General features: G+C 37.4%; 1 protein-coding gene across 1 annotated transcript in view; it reads left to right on the top strand.

The window, feature by feature from the left end:
* The window catches only part of LOC100891373, an 87,668-nt gene extending 77,265 nt beyond the window's left edge, over nucleotides 1-10,403 (top strand). Inside the window, exons 34-39 of the mRNA XM_030987920.1 lie at nucleotides 1,557-1,619; nucleotides 2,810-2,887; nucleotides 3,966-4,126; nucleotides 5,858-6,055; nucleotides 7,533-7,670; nucleotides 8,339-10,403. Coding sequence (XP_030843780.1) covers nucleotides 1,557-1,619; nucleotides 2,810-2,887; nucleotides 3,966-4,126; nucleotides 5,858-6,055; nucleotides 7,533-7,670; nucleotides 8,339-8,591 — 891 coding nt within the window. The 3' untranslated portion in view covers nucleotides 8,592-10,403. The remainder of the gene's footprint in view (nucleotides 1-1,556; nucleotides 1,620-2,809; nucleotides 2,888-3,965; nucleotides 4,127-5,857; nucleotides 6,056-7,532; nucleotides 7,671-8,338) is intronic.
* Nucleotides 10,404-17,209: the final 6,806 nt, after the last annotated feature.

The following is a 17,209-nucleotide window of genomic DNA, read 5'->3' as shown; positions in this document are numbered from 1 at the left end:
AAAGAAAATAAGATTTAAAACAAAATTATGTATTCAAATGTTGCTACAGTAAGTTTCTGTTGCAAATGTATTTAATGTACATTTTCAAAAGGAATATATTATCATGCTAAACATTTAATCTCCATTGCTCTTATATTGAATCTGCCATTCCTGTTCCGGAAATAATTATGTTATCATGTTCATGTAATTCCTATTATGGAGGAATGCTTCCTACCTTATGGGACCCGTTTCACAAAGCCTTTTTTCAATGACAGATGACAAAATCAATGACAAATCTGCTGATACACAATCATAAGCAAGGATTTCAGTAGCTTACAGTGTATAACAAAAAACTGTCATTTGTCACTAGTGACAAGTTTTGTGAAACGCCCCCCTGGTCTTCAAATTTATGTTATGACCCCTGGATTCCTCTCTTTTTCACGAAATTCCTGTCCAAAAAGTTTACAAAAAAACCCTAATTTTGCCACGAGAGATTCCTAAATTCTGCTGTGAAAGGTAGGTGGGTATGAATCTACAGAAATTTCGAAACAACAGAGTTTGTTGTTCCTTTGTATACGTAGGAATGTTTGAATTAAACATTACATAACAAGAATGTAATGTACAATATTTTGATTGTGTTGATGCAAGCGTTGATTGCTGTAGATTACTTTGTTTGCTATGTTTTAAGCATTTTGTTCTAAAAAGATGTTAGTTGGAACTATTAATGAAAATAGACTTTAAAACTTCACTAAAATGCTGTTGTTTTAGTAGTGAGTGAGTGAAATTCTTTTGCACATGTGAGTACTTGCAGTGCTAACAGAGTGGTTTCCCTTTGTAGATTAAAAATGCTTTAAACGCTTTTCAATGCAATAGTGAAACAACCAAAGCTTGTATGTATCCATTAAATTTGGAATGTTCATGAAAATGAAATGCAGGCTGCACAGAATAAAAGCTCATTAGAATAATAAATCTCTTTGCTTTATAAGCAAAGTATATAGTCTCTTATTTGTATTGCTAAATTTAAATATTGATGTAGCCAATATTTCTCTGGTAAGCCATATATAATGGTAATGCATATTTTCCAACCACAATTTCTGATTTCTGAATTTAAAAAAAAAGGGGGGGGGGGTGGATATCTTTGGTACACACTTTATCAGCTAACAAGGGGGATACAAATGTACATTTCATTGAATGTATTTGTGAAAAGTCACTTTTATAATTCCATCCCTTTTTGAGTATTGAATAAGAAGTGTTCAATCTATTCAGCTGAAGAGTGTATTAAAGAAATGTGAAGAAACAGATAAAATCCTGAGACGCCTAAACATGTAGGAGCCCCCCCCCCCTCCCCATCCTGATTCTTCCAATAAAGATTATTAAAATAAAAGTGATAAAAAGTGGATTGCATGCAATGTATTTTTTTTTTTATAAAAGTGGTCACCCCCCCCCCCCCCTCCCCTTTCTCCTCTATTCCCTGTACTCTATACAAATCCCTGATTTGTGTATTACAGTTTGTAAAACTAATAATTTTCAGCTATTTTGACAGTTTTTTTCTCTCACTCTCTCTCATCTGTGTCTAGTCTAAGCGCAGGGCAAGTGTAGCGGCTGTGCTAGGCTTCGGAAACTCTCCCCTCGGTGCCTCTGTAAGTAGCCCTTGTTATTAATTAGTCGCATTGTATTTACAATAGAAACCTTTCAGGTCCGCTGAGAGCCAGAAGGGCATTAAAGTACAAGTCCACTCCAAAAATAACTTACTTTCAATAGAAGCAGACAAATTGGACAAACCAATCAAAAAAAGTTTGAGCAAAATCGTATAACTAAAAAGAAATTCTTGAATTTTTGAAAAAGTTTGTAAAACTATAGAACAATTGAAACCACTACACAAATTGCCAATTTGGTTTTCATTTTGTGACTTAAATTATTTTTTGAGTTGACTTGGCCTTTAAATTGAGTTTTACAATGGTCAATTCCAAGGGTTATGGATGGAATGACACTTTAGAGGGTTTTGTAATTTTGTAAAATGAATTCATGTGCATATTTAAGATACAACATGTACAATATATGTCCCTTTTGCAGCCAACATCAGATTCTGTAGAAATTTGCAGGAATTATAAATATGTCATGTATGTCCTATCTGTGAAATTTATACATTAGCAGTGTCCTAGTATTCAAATTATGCAAGAAGACCCTTCTAGACTTCACTGTCAGACACTATTGAGTGACTGACTGATATATTTTTTTTCTTTGGTAATAACATACATAAAATGAGCTGTAACAGGTACATATGAGCATTTGTCTACATCAATAACCCACTACTTGTAATGGCCAAAATTATACGGATTGAATCTTTGTGCAGCACAAAACGTACGACCATTTAGGAAAAGGGTCTGAAAATCAGACTATTACTTGGGTGATTGCAATCACTTAAGTTGATTCGACAACTAATGGTTGTTATTTTCCCACTCATAGCCATGTTCAAGCCCTTTTGTTTTGAAGGAAGTTCTAAATGAGTATTTAAAGGGTATTTTCCATTGTCAACTGTAGTATAGTCTAATGGCAAACAAAATAGGGTTTAAACCAACTTATTTTTTATCTCTCTTTTTAATTGGTATTTTAGATTAAGCCTAGAATTTTACGTTAAGGTTCCATTCTGAAACAAAAGCAGAAAACAATTCTGAAATATTAATATTATACTCTGTTCAAACATAGTTGTAACTTGGCTACTTGATTTCTGTTACATGTTGTATTCTGTTATTTGTACCAATGATGAATTTTTTATCACAATATTCATAAAAAACAATGACCCATTCTTCCCTAAAACTGAATGGAACAGTCCCTGGCAAAGAACCACAATCGTGCACAAAGTGTGCCAGTGGCTATCACTCGTAAGACCATTCAATTTTTTCAGGGGGTAAGTGTACTTAGTAGCATGATTGTAATTTGGTGGTTATGTGTATATTTTCATGCTGGGTACACTATCTTTACAAGATGACTAGAAAATACTTTGAAACAATAATTTGCATGCTTATATTAATCTTATTTTCTTTTATATTTTGTCTTATCTTTAGAAATGTACAGTACTTTGAAACAATTAATTTACATGCTTAATCTTATTTTCTTTTATATTTTATCTTATCTTTAGAAATGAAGATGACAAATTTATGAAAATTTGTTTGATAGGTGGAATAAGTCCATTTTCCCTTCATTTTTCCTTTGTTTTATCTTTAAATTGTTAATTTTTGTGGGAGTTTACATGTACTTAAAGTAAATGTCATTTTGGCTGTATATAATTAAACTTACTTTACAAACCCATTATGATGGTTTCATTGACAGTAAAGGTATTTTTATCAGAAGAAGTTATACTTTTAATTGTTTGTCATCATTATCACACTATTAATATACTCTCACTCTGAATGCATACCTTGTATTCAGTTCTACGTTCTTATTTGTTTTGTGGTATTTGTTCCTTGTTTCTGTGCAGTACATGTATGTGGTAGTGATGTTGATTGTTATTTTTTAACCATTATTTTCATTATTGTTTACCAAACATGGGGAGTTTTGTGGCCCAACATTGATTGCATTTTAAATGTATTAATTAGTCATTTTCACACTGACGAGCGACCATACTGTACTTTGGGTCTTGATTTACATAGTTACATACATTTCATTATTTATTTATATACAAGTATTTTTTGGCCACTTTGACATGATCCCTTCAAAACATACCTCAGTAATATCATGTGATATGTATGTGTATTTATGAGTCTATGTATTTCATGTTTTTCTTTGAATTCTGTGATTTTATTAGCGCTATGAGGCTTCTTGTTTTAGCGCTCCTAAATAATCAATGTTCTTCTTCTTATATATTATTATTATTATTCTGTGTATGTCGGTTGTCAACCTTCACAGTTAACTCCAACTTTATAACTCTCTAGGTCGCATTGCTCATCTCTTACTCTCTCTCTCTCTCTCCTTTGAATATTCATTAGGATGGGCGGAACCGGTTTGCCTCATTGGCCAATGCTGCTCTGATTGACAGATCTTTGACCAGCCCAGTAGGTGGAAGGGGTGCTTTAGAGACCTGTAAGGAGGGTGAGAGTGAGAAGAGAGACATTCCTAGGTTCTCAGAAATCAACAAAAAGAAACTCAGGTAAACTCCTTTTGTGAAAGAGAAAATCTTTTCAGAACTACTCCACAGAGGACTACTAACAGTTCTTTACAGACTTCATTACTTTCTTCATTTTTCACTCTTTAATTGTTGTGATTTGCTCACAACCTTCTCAATCTCTAACACTCTTTCTTTTCCTTTCCTTGACTCCTTTCATTTCACGCCATCTTTTGGAAATTACATCTCAAATCTTTCATTTGGAAATCACATTCCAGAGCTAGCTGGCTCCACCACCATTATCATCATCATCACCACCACCATTACCATCATCATCACCGCAATCATCATCACTGCCACTACTACCATCATCATCATCAGCATCATCAGTATCATCTTTTCCATTAGTATTATCATCATCACCAACATTACCATCCTCATCACCACCATTACCATCATCATCTTGCCATCGTCATCGCCACTACCACCACCACTACTACCATCATCACCACCACTACTACCATTATCATCATTACCATCATCACCACCACCACCACCACCACCACCACTACTACCATCATCATCACCACTACTACCATCATCGTCATCATCATCATCACCACCACCACCACCACCACCACCACCACCACCACCACTACTACCATCATCACCACCACTACTACCATCATCATCACCATTACTACCATCATCATCATTATCATCAGTATCATCATTAACACTAGTATCATAACCACCACCATCAATACCATTATCATCATTCTCATTGTCAATAGCACTAATAATAATTATTATGAAACATATTTCTGTTTTAATACACAGTATATCCTTCTCTGGTGGTAATCACAGTACGGAGCTTGCCCAGCTCTCTCCCATCAAGCCCCTGACTCCACCAGCCTCATCACCATTATCATCATCATCATCATCATCATCACCATCACCATCATCTCAATCATCATCATCATCACCATCACCATCATCACAATCATTATCACCATCATCACCACCACTACTATCATCGTCATCAGTATCGTCATTATCATTAGTATCATCACCATCATCACAATCATCATGATCATCATCACCACCACCACTATCACCACCGTCATCATCACCACCACTACTATCAGTATCATCATTACCATCATCATCATCATCACCGCCATCACAATCATCATCATCACCATCATCATCATCACTACCAATACTACTATCATCATCATCATTACCATTAGTATCATCAACACCACCATCATCATCGTCATTCTCATTTTCATCACCATCATCCTCTCCATCATCCTCAAAATTATCAATCACATTTTTTATAATAATTATCATGAACCATATTTCTGTTTACACAGTATATCCCTCTCTGGTGGTAGTCACAGTCCAGAGCTTGCCCAGCTCTCTCCCATCAAGCCCCTGACTCCACCATCATCTCTACCACCATCATCATCATCATCATCACCACAATCATTATCAATCACCATCATCACCACCACTACTATCATCATCATAATCATCATCATCATCAGTATAATCATTATCATTAGTATCATCACCACCATCATTACCATTATCATCATCATTTTCATTGCCATCACCACCAGTACTGTCATTATCATTCATTACCATTAGTATCATCATCATCATCATCATCATAATCATCACCAACACCATCATCATCCCCAACATCCTCAAAATTATCAATGGCATTTTTGAATAATAATTCTTATGACCATATTTCTGTCTCCACAGTATATCCCTCTCTGGTGGGAATCACAGTCCAGAGCTTGCCCAGCTCTCTCCCATCAAGCCTCTGACTCCACCAGCCTCATCACCGACTGATAAATCACCTCGACTAGTCTCCTCAACTCCGGTGGTTATCAGTGGGGACGGAGAGGGCAAGAATAACAGTCAGAGGTCCAAAACAGAAGAGGAAATCTTCCAGCAAGGGTAAGAAACTCTGCTCTTCAATTGAAACCTTATTTCTCTCATTTATTTATTTAAAAAAAAAATCCAGGTAAATTATATTTCAGTATGACAATAAAAAATGATATGTACAGTCAAACTTGCTTAAAGCCCCACTGTACTACTTGCTCCCTCTATATACATGTAGAGAACAATGCCTAAGCGCTGACCATTGGTCCCCCATGATCCTCTTTTTCTGATGTTAATTGAGAGCTGATAAATGAGATAGCCACCTGTCAGTGACCTCCCAGGGTGGTCTAATCCCTCCTAGCCAAACTAGTATAGGTGTATGGCCTTTAAACGTTCATTTATTATAACAAAATTGAAGGTAAATTAATTTCAGTATGACAATGATATACAGTCAAACCTGCTTTAGTGACCACCTGTCTACAAAGACCACATTTTTGTTTCCCCTTGAAAATGGTTTCTCATTGCAACATGTACTAAAGGAACCTGTCTGCAAAGACCTCTTTTTGTGTTTCCCATGGGTGGTTGCTATAGACAGGTTTAACTGTATTTTTGAAATGGAACTAACAAATAGTTAAGTCAGTCAAGTTTGGCCCCGTTTAATTTTAATACCCCATTTATGACAATGAGTAAGTAATTAAGAGTAATCATTGAATTACAAGAAAATATATTTGGTTTGTGTTACCCTTGAAACTTTTTTGTCGCTATCAAATATATAAACAAAATAATTATATAACTTGAGCATATATACAGATGTACTTTAAAATTCATGTGAGTTGAAGATTATCACTTAATTAAAGATTATTTTCAAATTATCATTATTATTATCTGTTGCAGAGTAGAGCACTTCAATATATAGATGTGACTTTGTCATCAAACTGGAGAGATTTCTAAAACTTTTGTGGAATTGGATTAACTCTTTATTCACTGGATTGAATATATTTTTATGATGCATATGCATTTCCCGTTGGACAAACTTCTTCTGTGGCAGTCCACTGTTAGATCCAGAAGTCCTAAGTTGGTCGAGATTTTGATAAATAACAGATTCAAAATTATAGGTAACAATGTTTGTCAAGATGGTAACAACACCACTTTGCTTTAAAGGAATTGGGTAACATTGCCTCAGATTCTGAAACAAAATCCAGGAGTTAGCTCATGCCGCAAACATAATTATAAACCTTGAGGTCAGTCAGGAATCCCATGATTTTTACAAGCCGATCGCCTGTCTGATTATCAAGATATTTATGATTGGAAGTCAAAATTTCATTTTTCGTTTTCCTAAAGGTTTTTATAACACTTCAGTCTATTTGGGAAAATGAGTATGGTAAAACCGGTCAGTCAAAGATTTTTTTACTTTTTTGAGGCACTTCATGATCATTTTGAAGCACAATTTTGTTAGGGCTTCAATATTACACCATATCACAGACACTGATAACACGTAGGGCCATGCATCTCAGATTTAACATTGTTAAACGATGCCTTTAATCCACCACAGATTTGAACAAGGTGTGCGGTCTCAGATCTCCCAGGAGTTGGATGACCTTCGTGATCAACAGAGGGCGCTGTGCGAGAATCTTGAAGAGATCATGGAAGCAGCGGAGGACGAAGATGAAGACGAGCATGAAAAGAATGGGTAAGATGTCATTACTTAAAGGGGCTGTGTGTAGCATGGGTATTGCTGGTTGACACCATCTACGTCATCTTTTGGACAATTGCACTTTAACGAGTGGACTTCATTAACTGGGTCAGCGCGCTAGCGTTCGCGAAACAGACCGAAGTTCTCCTCACGCTTCGGTTCGCGTATGTTGCACGCACATGAATACGTAGGCCTACTGTGGTCGTGTCGTCCGTAGTCGTATTATACCCGATTTTCCCAAAGTGGGCCTCAGGGAAGATGCATAGTCTCGTCATGCTACAGCCCCTTTAAATACCAGAGGCTTGTACACGTGTGAAACAGTAAATCGTGTTGAAAAAAAAAAAATAACATAAGAATTATGTGCTTCTACTTTGATTGGAAGATAAATGATCATGTGACAATTTTTAATTTTCTACTACATGTACTTACATCTCAGGACCCAAGACTACACTTAAGATTAACCTTTGAATAAGATAATAGAAATAAAAAATTGCGCATTAGGGCAATGCTATGGGGCCAAAAAGTTGAACCTTAGCCCTAAACATAACCTAAGATTGAATCTTGGCATTAATTCATATTATTCAACACAGAATTTTCACCCTTCCAACTCTTTAAACAGACTAATTCATTCCCTTTCATTGCTATCTGTGTTTTTATTCCCACAGTGAGACACAGCCTATAATGAAATTGATGCGGCAATACTCCAAGACTATCCCATGGTCTAGGGCGAGCAGGATAGGTCGCTTGATCCTGACTGGAACGCTCTTCATCCTCGCCATCATCAGCATCATAGGGACCATACTACCGCTGGAGAAGTGTAGTGGGGGTGGGTCGTTGCTCTCGGCTCCGTGGGAAGAGGTCGTGAGGGTTTTAGGGCCTTATACTAATATATACCACCCTAGCCCACCTCCTATATGAATCTGATACTTTGTACCCCTTAAAGGGGGTGAGAGGGGTGTAACGCTGCCCTCCGCCCGGTTAAAAGAGGTTGTGAGGGTCTTGCGACCCGTTACTAATAGAAACCACCCAAGCCCACCTCCTATATGAATTTGATACTTTGTACCCATTAAAGGGGGTGAGAGGGGTGTAACAATGCTCCCTGCCCGGTGGGACGCAAAGTTGCGAGGGTCTTGGTACTAATATAAACCAACCTAGACCACCTCCTATATGAATTTGATACTTTGTACCGATTAAAGGGGGATGAGAGGGGTGTAACAATGTTCTCCGCCCAGTGGAAAGAGGTTGTGAGGGTATTGGGACCCGTTACTAATAGAAACCACCCGAGACCACCTCTTGTGTGAATTTAATACTTTGTACCCAAAGGCTCGTTCAGATATGGCGCTGTAAGCCGCAACAAAGGTCTTGTGCGTATTACACTTTATGTTGTCATCGTATCTGAACAAGCCTTGAGGGTTATGCGAGGTGCAGCACGGATGTTCTACCCACTTCATACACCGCCAATAGAATATTGAGACATTGTTATCAGTTGAAGGGGCAGAGGAAAGCAGAACGACTCCTTAAGAGGGGTAGCAGGGGTGCAGTTCATTATGTCTGCTACTTCAGAAGTTGTTTAATTTCTTCTAGCAGTCTGCTTGAACTCCTACAAAATATGGACCTCCAGTACCCTGAACACAATCTTGGGAGCTCAGAAATGATTATCCTTCTGGGGCCTGTTTCACAAAGCCTTTATTCAATGACAAATGACAAAAATCAGTGACAACTCTGCTGATAACCAATCAGAAGCAAGGATTTCAGTAGCTTATAACAAAGACTGTCATTTGTCACTGATGACAAGTTTTGGGAAACGGGTCCCTGAATGTCATTCAGTGTAGGTTTATTGAGGAATACATTGAAGGAATGAATAATGATTCATTGCAATAGATTTTATCCAAAGCCTTCCATACGTGTACAAGAGATGTCAAAACGAAATAGATTCGTAGAACTCGTATAAAATCATCAATTTGTTAACTGTCAGCCTTCCACGAATGCTGGTACAGTTTGCCTAAAGTTATTAATGTTCCTTATATACCTGGGTAGCATTTCACAAAACCGTCATAAGTGCAAGTTCACCGACATCCCATTGAAATGCTTGTTAAACTTAATACACGCATTTCAATGGGATGTCGGTGAACTTGTACTTATGGCGGTTTCGTGAGACGCTGCCCTTATGTTTACACTTTGTATAAAGCTGTATATAATTTATCACCCATAGCCTTCCCAACTAGATATACCTGAAATTGTAGATATGTTTAGAGTTTTGTATAAACGTGCTCAGATTTTTCATCATTATGTACTTTTTCATTTATGTTCCATGCAGTGCATGGCAGGAAAATGTTTACAGTTCCAGATCAATAAATTTAGTACTACATGATCAAGAGTTATATTTTACATAAAAAGTGATCTTGATAATATTGATATATGTTGTGTAAATGAAATGAATTGATATACTGTGACTGAACTCATTTTCAAATAGTTATATATTAAAGAATATATGCAATATCCTTACACAGTATATGAAGAGGGGATATTTAGCGAGTAGTTTTACATGTTTTTGTGCATTTTTAGTAGTGTCATTTATATATGGACCCATGGGTGTAAAGTGCCTACTAAGTGTGACATTTAATACAGAGATTGAAATCCAAAGCTAACAGTACACAAGCTTTGTTTTAATTTGATCTGACTTGACTCTAAAGGCTTGTTCAGCTATGGTGCAGTAACCGCCACAAAATGGCCGCCTTATATATATTTTTTTTTATGTGTAAAGGAATAGGAATGGGAACTGTGTGAAGCAAAGCATTTGCACATATGCACTGAGCTATGTGCCATATGATACAAAAATGTGAAACGTATTAAACTTTGTGAGGCGCATGTGGAGGTGTGGTGGTGTAGTGGACATGTCACCAGACTGTGGATCACATGGTTGTAACATGTGTGAAATGAGTGGCAACTGTGGGTAACAGTGCCAGATCTGCCAACCAGTACAATTTAATCGTATTTTGTACAATTTTTTTAGAAGCAAATACGACCATATGATTTTCCTCAAGAAAATGTGATTTTCCCCCAAAACACAAAAACAATGCCCATTCTGTCCTTTAAAGGTATCCTACAGGCATCTCACATCAGCAATTTGGGGATGTTCATTGGTTCATCATACACACCAGTCGTGACGAAATCATGCATATTCAACCCATGATACATTAAACAAATTCTTCCTGTATGTAGGAACTGGAAGAGGCATTGATCCACGTAACAGTCCGTGGTTTTTCTTAACAATACAATTTTCGTCAGTAAAATAAAAATTTTGGAATTAAAGAAAACAGTTTTTGAACTCCGGAGGTTGGCAGGTCTGCAGTGCATTTGCATTTAATCACAGAGCTATGTGTTCTCAGATTTTTTTTTTAAAGTGAATCACATCACACCTAATGTCATCAGGAACAAAACCTCTGTGGTTTTGATGTGTGGTATATCTGAACGAGCCTTTACACCGGTACGTTAAGTATTACATATTACAAACAACTCTTGAGAACAGAACTATATTATGCTTTAGCTAATCAAATGATTCCCTTGTATATCTCTCACCAGTCTATTGCTTTCCTTCATTGATTGGAATGCAGATAACATGTACATACCTTCTAAGGTGCTATGTTTTATAACAGAAGAAAGTTATGTTTACATGTTGTTCATTCCACATAGTTTGTATTATTACAAATTATTGTATCGTTACAATAATAATTCCTGTGTATTGAGCAGAGATAATACGGCCTCCTGCACATAGAAACTGCCTTCTTTATCCCCTTAAATGCAGATTTAAAGCCCTCCTGGCTGTAAACAGGCAATATTCAAATTTTACATTGGGCTCTTCATTTTGTGACAGAGTCATTTGTTGTACAAAAATGAAGATTTGCCTGATTTTGATTACCGGTTTAACATTTAAATGATTTTGTGCCAAGTTTACACCATGGTGTGCTTTAAGTCAAGATGTCCCTAAATCTTGGCTACCATTTCATTTTCATGTTATGGTTGGAAGGTTCAATCTTTCACTTCATTGTGTAACCAAGGTCTACTGGTTTTTAAAGTGCTATTTTTTACTTGCTCAGCAGAAGTTGTGAGGCCTTAGACAAAATTGGAGTAATGTTATTGCATTCGTTCTCTGTGGCTGAATATTGACCAAACTATTCAGAGAGGCTTGCATTGTTCTGACCTTGATGTCTTTTTCCCCCATAACATCAGTATTAATTAAACCAACTTAAGCTTTTTGATTTAAACAGGCTTTGTATGATAGATGCATCCAGCCTCAACTCAGGTGCGGAAAGATCGTATAATGAACTTTTGCATGCATCATTAATTTGTATAATGAGTTTTTTTTTAATTGTTGCTTTTCATAAATAGACTTTTAGCTTTTATTGGCAAATTTGAAAATGTGACACCTCTTATTAGTAAACTTGGTGTGTGACCAACCGCCGAACCCCCCTCCCTCTTCAAAAGGGTCTAGTAGTGACACTCCTAACTCTCTCCTTGTATTATGTAATCAGGGAGGTGAGACTTTAATTCACATTTATCCTAGTTGGTAATCCCATTTTCTGTATTTAATGATAGATGCCTCTATATTGTTTTGAAAATTTATGTCTCATAAAACTATTTAACCATCAAACATTGTAGTTAATCTAGATGGTGTTAACAACATGTCATTTATTCAGAGCCAAAAGGGCATTAACTCTGTGTTAAAATATTTGGGTTAAAGCTCTTCTTGCTCCAGACAATGTCGGCAGTTTTAGGATGAAAGCTTTAGGACCAAACCTTTAGGACCAAACCTTTAGGACCAAACCTTTTCACTTGGGAACTGGTATGACATATATGTACATTATGTTTTTCATTGGTTTTTAATAATCAGATGTACATGTTCTAATTGATCTTTCATGCTAGTTGATGCCTTCATATTTGACTGCCAGGAGGCAATATTTTTTTGTACCGGTACTAGGTTTGTTTGTAAAATGTTTCATTCAAACTTTTCTGAGATGCCTTACATTATACAGAAATGTTACATGATTATTTATATCAATTTGAGAAACTGTTTCAGAATAAACAATTATTGATGTTTATATTTTTATCGCACACTGGTTCTTGCTTGAAGGAAGAAATGGAGTAAGATTTAGAGACAAATCTAGATGAGGCAGATTGAGTGAGAAAGAGGGAGTGGGTGAGAGGGGATTAATGAGGGAGATTGAGTGAGAAAGAGAGGGAGATTGGGTGACAGAGAGAGAAAGAGATTGAGAAAAAGAGTGGGTGAGAACGGGAGATAGAGAAAGAGTGGGTGAGAGAGAGAGAGAGAAGGAGATTGATTGAGAAAGAGGGAGAGTGGTGAGAGAGAAAGGGAGATTGAGTGAGAAGAAGGGAGTGGTGAGAGAGATCGAGTGAGAATGAGGGGGAGATTGATTGAGAAAGAGATTGGGTGAGAAAGGGAGATAGTGGGTGAGAGAGAGAGAGAGAGAGAGGGAGATTGATTGAGAAAGAGATTGGGTGAGAAAGGGAGATAGTGGGTGAGAGAGAGAGAGGGAGATTGATTGAGAAAGAGATTGGGTGAGAAAGGGAGATAGTGGGTGAGAGAGAGAGAGGGAGATTGATTGAGAAAGAGATTGGGTGAGAAAGGGAGAGAGAGGGAGAGAGAGAGGGAGAGAGGGAGATTGATTGAGAAAGAGAGTGGGTGAGAAAGGGAATAGAGGAGAGTGAGTGAGAGAGGGAGTGTGTGTGTGAGAGAGAAGAAGAGATTGAGAAAGAGAGTGGGTGAGAAAGGGAGAGAGAGGGAGAGTTGTTGAGAGAGAGGGGGAGATTGATTGAGAAAGGGAGAGAGAGGGAGAGTGGGTGAGAGAGAGGGGGAGATTGATTGAGAGAGAGGGGGAGATTGATTGAGAAAGAGAGTGGGTGAGAAAGGGAGAGAGAGGGAGAGTGGGTGACATGGGGAGATTGATTGAGAAAGAGAGGGAGAGTGGGTGAGAAAAAGGGAGGGTGGGTCAGAGGGAGGGAGATTGAGTAAGAAAGAGGAGGAGTTTGTGTGTGAGATAGAAAAAGAGAGTTTGAGTGAGAGAGAGATTGTGTTAGAAAAAGGGAGAGTGGGTGAGAGGGAATTAATGAGGGAGATTGAGAGAGAAAAAAGGGAGAGTGGGTCAGAGAGAGAGAGGGAGTTCGAGTGAGAAAGAGGGGAAGTGTGAGAGAAAAAGAGGAAGATTGAGTAAGAAAGAGAGCAGGTGAGTGAGAGGTGAATTGAGTAAGGGGGAGTGGGTGAGAAAGAGGGAGAGGGGGGAGATTGTGTTAGAAAAAAGGGAGAGTGGGTGAGAGGGATTGAGTGAGAAAAAGAGACAGGTGTGCGGAAGGAATTAATGAGGGAGATTGAGAAAGAAAGAGGGAGAGTGGGTGAGAGAGGGGGAGATTGAATAAGAAAAAGGGGAAGTTTGTGTGTGTGTGAAAGAGAGAGAGAGAGAGAGGGAGATTAATTGAAAAAGACAGTGGGTGAGAGAGAAAAGAACATTTAGTGAAAGGGAAGTGGGTGAGAGAGAGGGAGAAAGGGAGAGTGAGTATAAGAGAGAGTAAGGTAAGGGGAGTAATAGTGTGTATAAATTATGTGAATGTGTGTGATTGGGAGTGAGAACTGAGAAAGAGAGAGAGGGTGTGCCAGGTGAGCATTAAGTTTCAATAACCTTTTAAAAGGGAAATATTTCCTTGATGGTAAATTAAGTGCTTCAAAGGTAAGCAGATTTTTTTATTAAGCTGACTGGTGAAAGTTTGAACGAAAATCGATCAAAAATACTAAAGTTAGGAATTTTCTAGAATAATTGTTATCACGTATGGACACCCGAGTTCAAATTGGTTGAATCAACAAGACGCGTCACTGTGATGGTCGAATTGCCAGACAATTTTCCCATTTTATCCAGCACACTAATTAATGAGTCTTTTTTCCGTTTTAATGATTCATTAGGGTTTTTTTCTTTTTAGAGAACCTTTAATAATTAATATGCTATCCACAATCTGTTTTGAGATGTGTCCCAATTAGGGAGACGCGTCGCTTAGGAGAAAAAATTAGGCCTACTATATTTGTGTACTTAAGAATATGCTGATAAACTAGTTATACTCCTTTGTTGAGGAGGAGGGGGGTGTCCCCTAAACAAAAAAAAGAGATGAAAAAAAAAAACGCAAGGTAGCATATTGCTCCGATTGTCTCATTTTCGCTCGCGTGAACATTGCCAGCACATACCACTGACCTCTACCTCCTACACGGATCATCGCACATTCCCATATACGTTACGTACTAAAAGGCTGTATTGTCTGACCGTTCATGAATATTCATGTTTTTGCTAACTCGGCAAAATGTTTGCTTATACTAAATGGAAAAATTACGGTGGGGGGTTGGATGAAATGGACAAAACGAAATAGGCAGAAGTGATCTATGATAATTCATGCTTTTTATGTTTCGTGTGCTCGACCTATAATCTTCAAATCGCTTGGTAAACTGAGTCCAAAGTTAGACTTGTTTCACATGTGTATTATAGGCAAATAATGACGAGCTTGCAACCTATTTTCAAAAATTACGGTGGGTGAACTTTGAAAAGTCAATAAGACATGAGGGCTCCAATGAAAGAGCTAGTGATAACGTACGTCGGGGTGGATGTGTTTTTCGTTTAAACAAAAAATGAATTTTTAACGATTTTAAAAAAAAACGTCCATAGGCTAACATGTTAGGCTGCTGAATCTGACCATGCTCTGACGATAGGGGGCGTTGTGAAATGAGACTAAACGGAGCCATATGAGAGGCGTAGCCGGGAATCCAACCGAGTACATCTGCATTGTGAAGCGATGTCTTATCCACAAGACCACTGTGCTTCACTGATATCAACTTGTTCGGTTCAAGATGTTAACACTTTCTGATGTTAATGACTTTTAAAAATATGATGATAAACTACTTGTACTCCTGTGTTGAGGAGGAGGGGGTGTCCCCTAAACAAAAAAAAAGAGATGGACAAATCAATATGAAGAATAAAATGATTAAAAAAAACGAGGTAGAAAGGCTTAGCCGGGAATCGAACCGAGTACATCTGCATTGTGAAGCGATGTCTAATTCCGAGGTCGAAAATCCCATAGAGACCAATAGAGACCATTAGAAAAATTATATTGGTCTCTAATGGTTTCTGTTGGAGTCTATTGGTTTCTGTTGGACCCATAGAATTGAATCCAATAGAGACCATTCAAACCATCAGAAACCAATAGCACCCTTAGAAACCAATAGAAATAGAAACCAATAGGACCAATAGGACCAATAGAAACCAATAGGACCAATAGAAACCAAAAGGACCAATAGAAACCAATAAGACCAATAGAAACCGATAGGACCAATAGAAACCAATAAGACCAATAGAAACCAATAAGACCAATAGAAACCAATAGGACCAATAGGACCAATAGGACCAATAGGACCAATATAAGCCAATGATACCAATAGAAACCAATAGAACCGATAGGACCAATATGACCAATATGACCGATAGGACCAATAGAAAACCAATGAGACCAATAGAACCCAATGGGACCAATAGAAAGCAATAGGTCCAATAGAAACCAATAGAAACCAACAGCTAAATCTATCTCATGCATATTCATGATTACTTTATACGTGTTCACAGAAAAGTACATTTATCATAATTTGTTAAGCAACTTATGACAATGTACATCAATTTTGTGATTTTTATTTTCTTTCGGCAACTAATGACCAATAGATTATTTGTTAAATCATGTTACAATTTCATCCACTTTTTAGCAATAGATATATTGATTATAATGATTACTAACCAAGAAACAATTATTCATGTATGTTTATTATATAGAATAGTACAAGCCTTCAGTTAAATCAAAGGATATTCTTTAACTCACTTCAAGGGATCTATGTGATGGAGTTAATGCAATTGAGATTATAATATACTTTTTTTTGGTGGACAGTTGCTAAAATCGATTTTGATTTATCATTATTGATTTACCAATATAAGCCATTGGACTATTGGTTTCAATAGGGAATTCAGAGAAACCCATAGAAAGATCTCTAGTGGACCAACAGGAACCCATAGAAAATATCTAATGGACCAACAGAAACCCATAGAAGACATTGGTGGATACTGGTCCAATAGAAGCTTTCTGTTGGTCCATCAGCATTTCTTTCTGTGGGTTTGTGTTGGTCCAATAGATATTTTCTAATGGTTTCTGTGGGTCCATCATTTCACTTTCCCTATTGAAACCATTAGACACCAATAGCTCTAATGGTTTCTGATGGTCCAATAGGATCGGATCCTAACGGAATTTCGACCTGGGGAGGAGGAGGGGGTGTCCCTTAAACAAAAAAAAAGAGATGAAAAAATAAAACGCGAGGTAAAAAGGCGTAGCCGGGAATCGAACCGAGTACACATGCATTGTGAGATGTCTTATCCACAAGACCACTGTGCTTCACTGATATTAACTTGTTCGCTTCAAGTTGTTAACACTTTCTGATGTTAACAAAC

This window comes from Strongylocentrotus purpuratus, unplaced genomic scaffold (genome assembly GCF_000002235.5).
Source record: "Strongylocentrotus purpuratus isolate Spur 01 unplaced genomic scaffold, Spur_5.0 spur5_scaffold_17, whole genome shotgun sequence".
Taxonomy (NCBI): Eukaryota; Metazoa; Echinodermata; class Echinoidea; order Camarodonta; family Strongylocentrotidae; genus Strongylocentrotus; species Strongylocentrotus purpuratus.
Note: the sequence above shows the minus strand (reverse complement) of the source record. Positions and strands in the feature narration are given on the sequence as shown.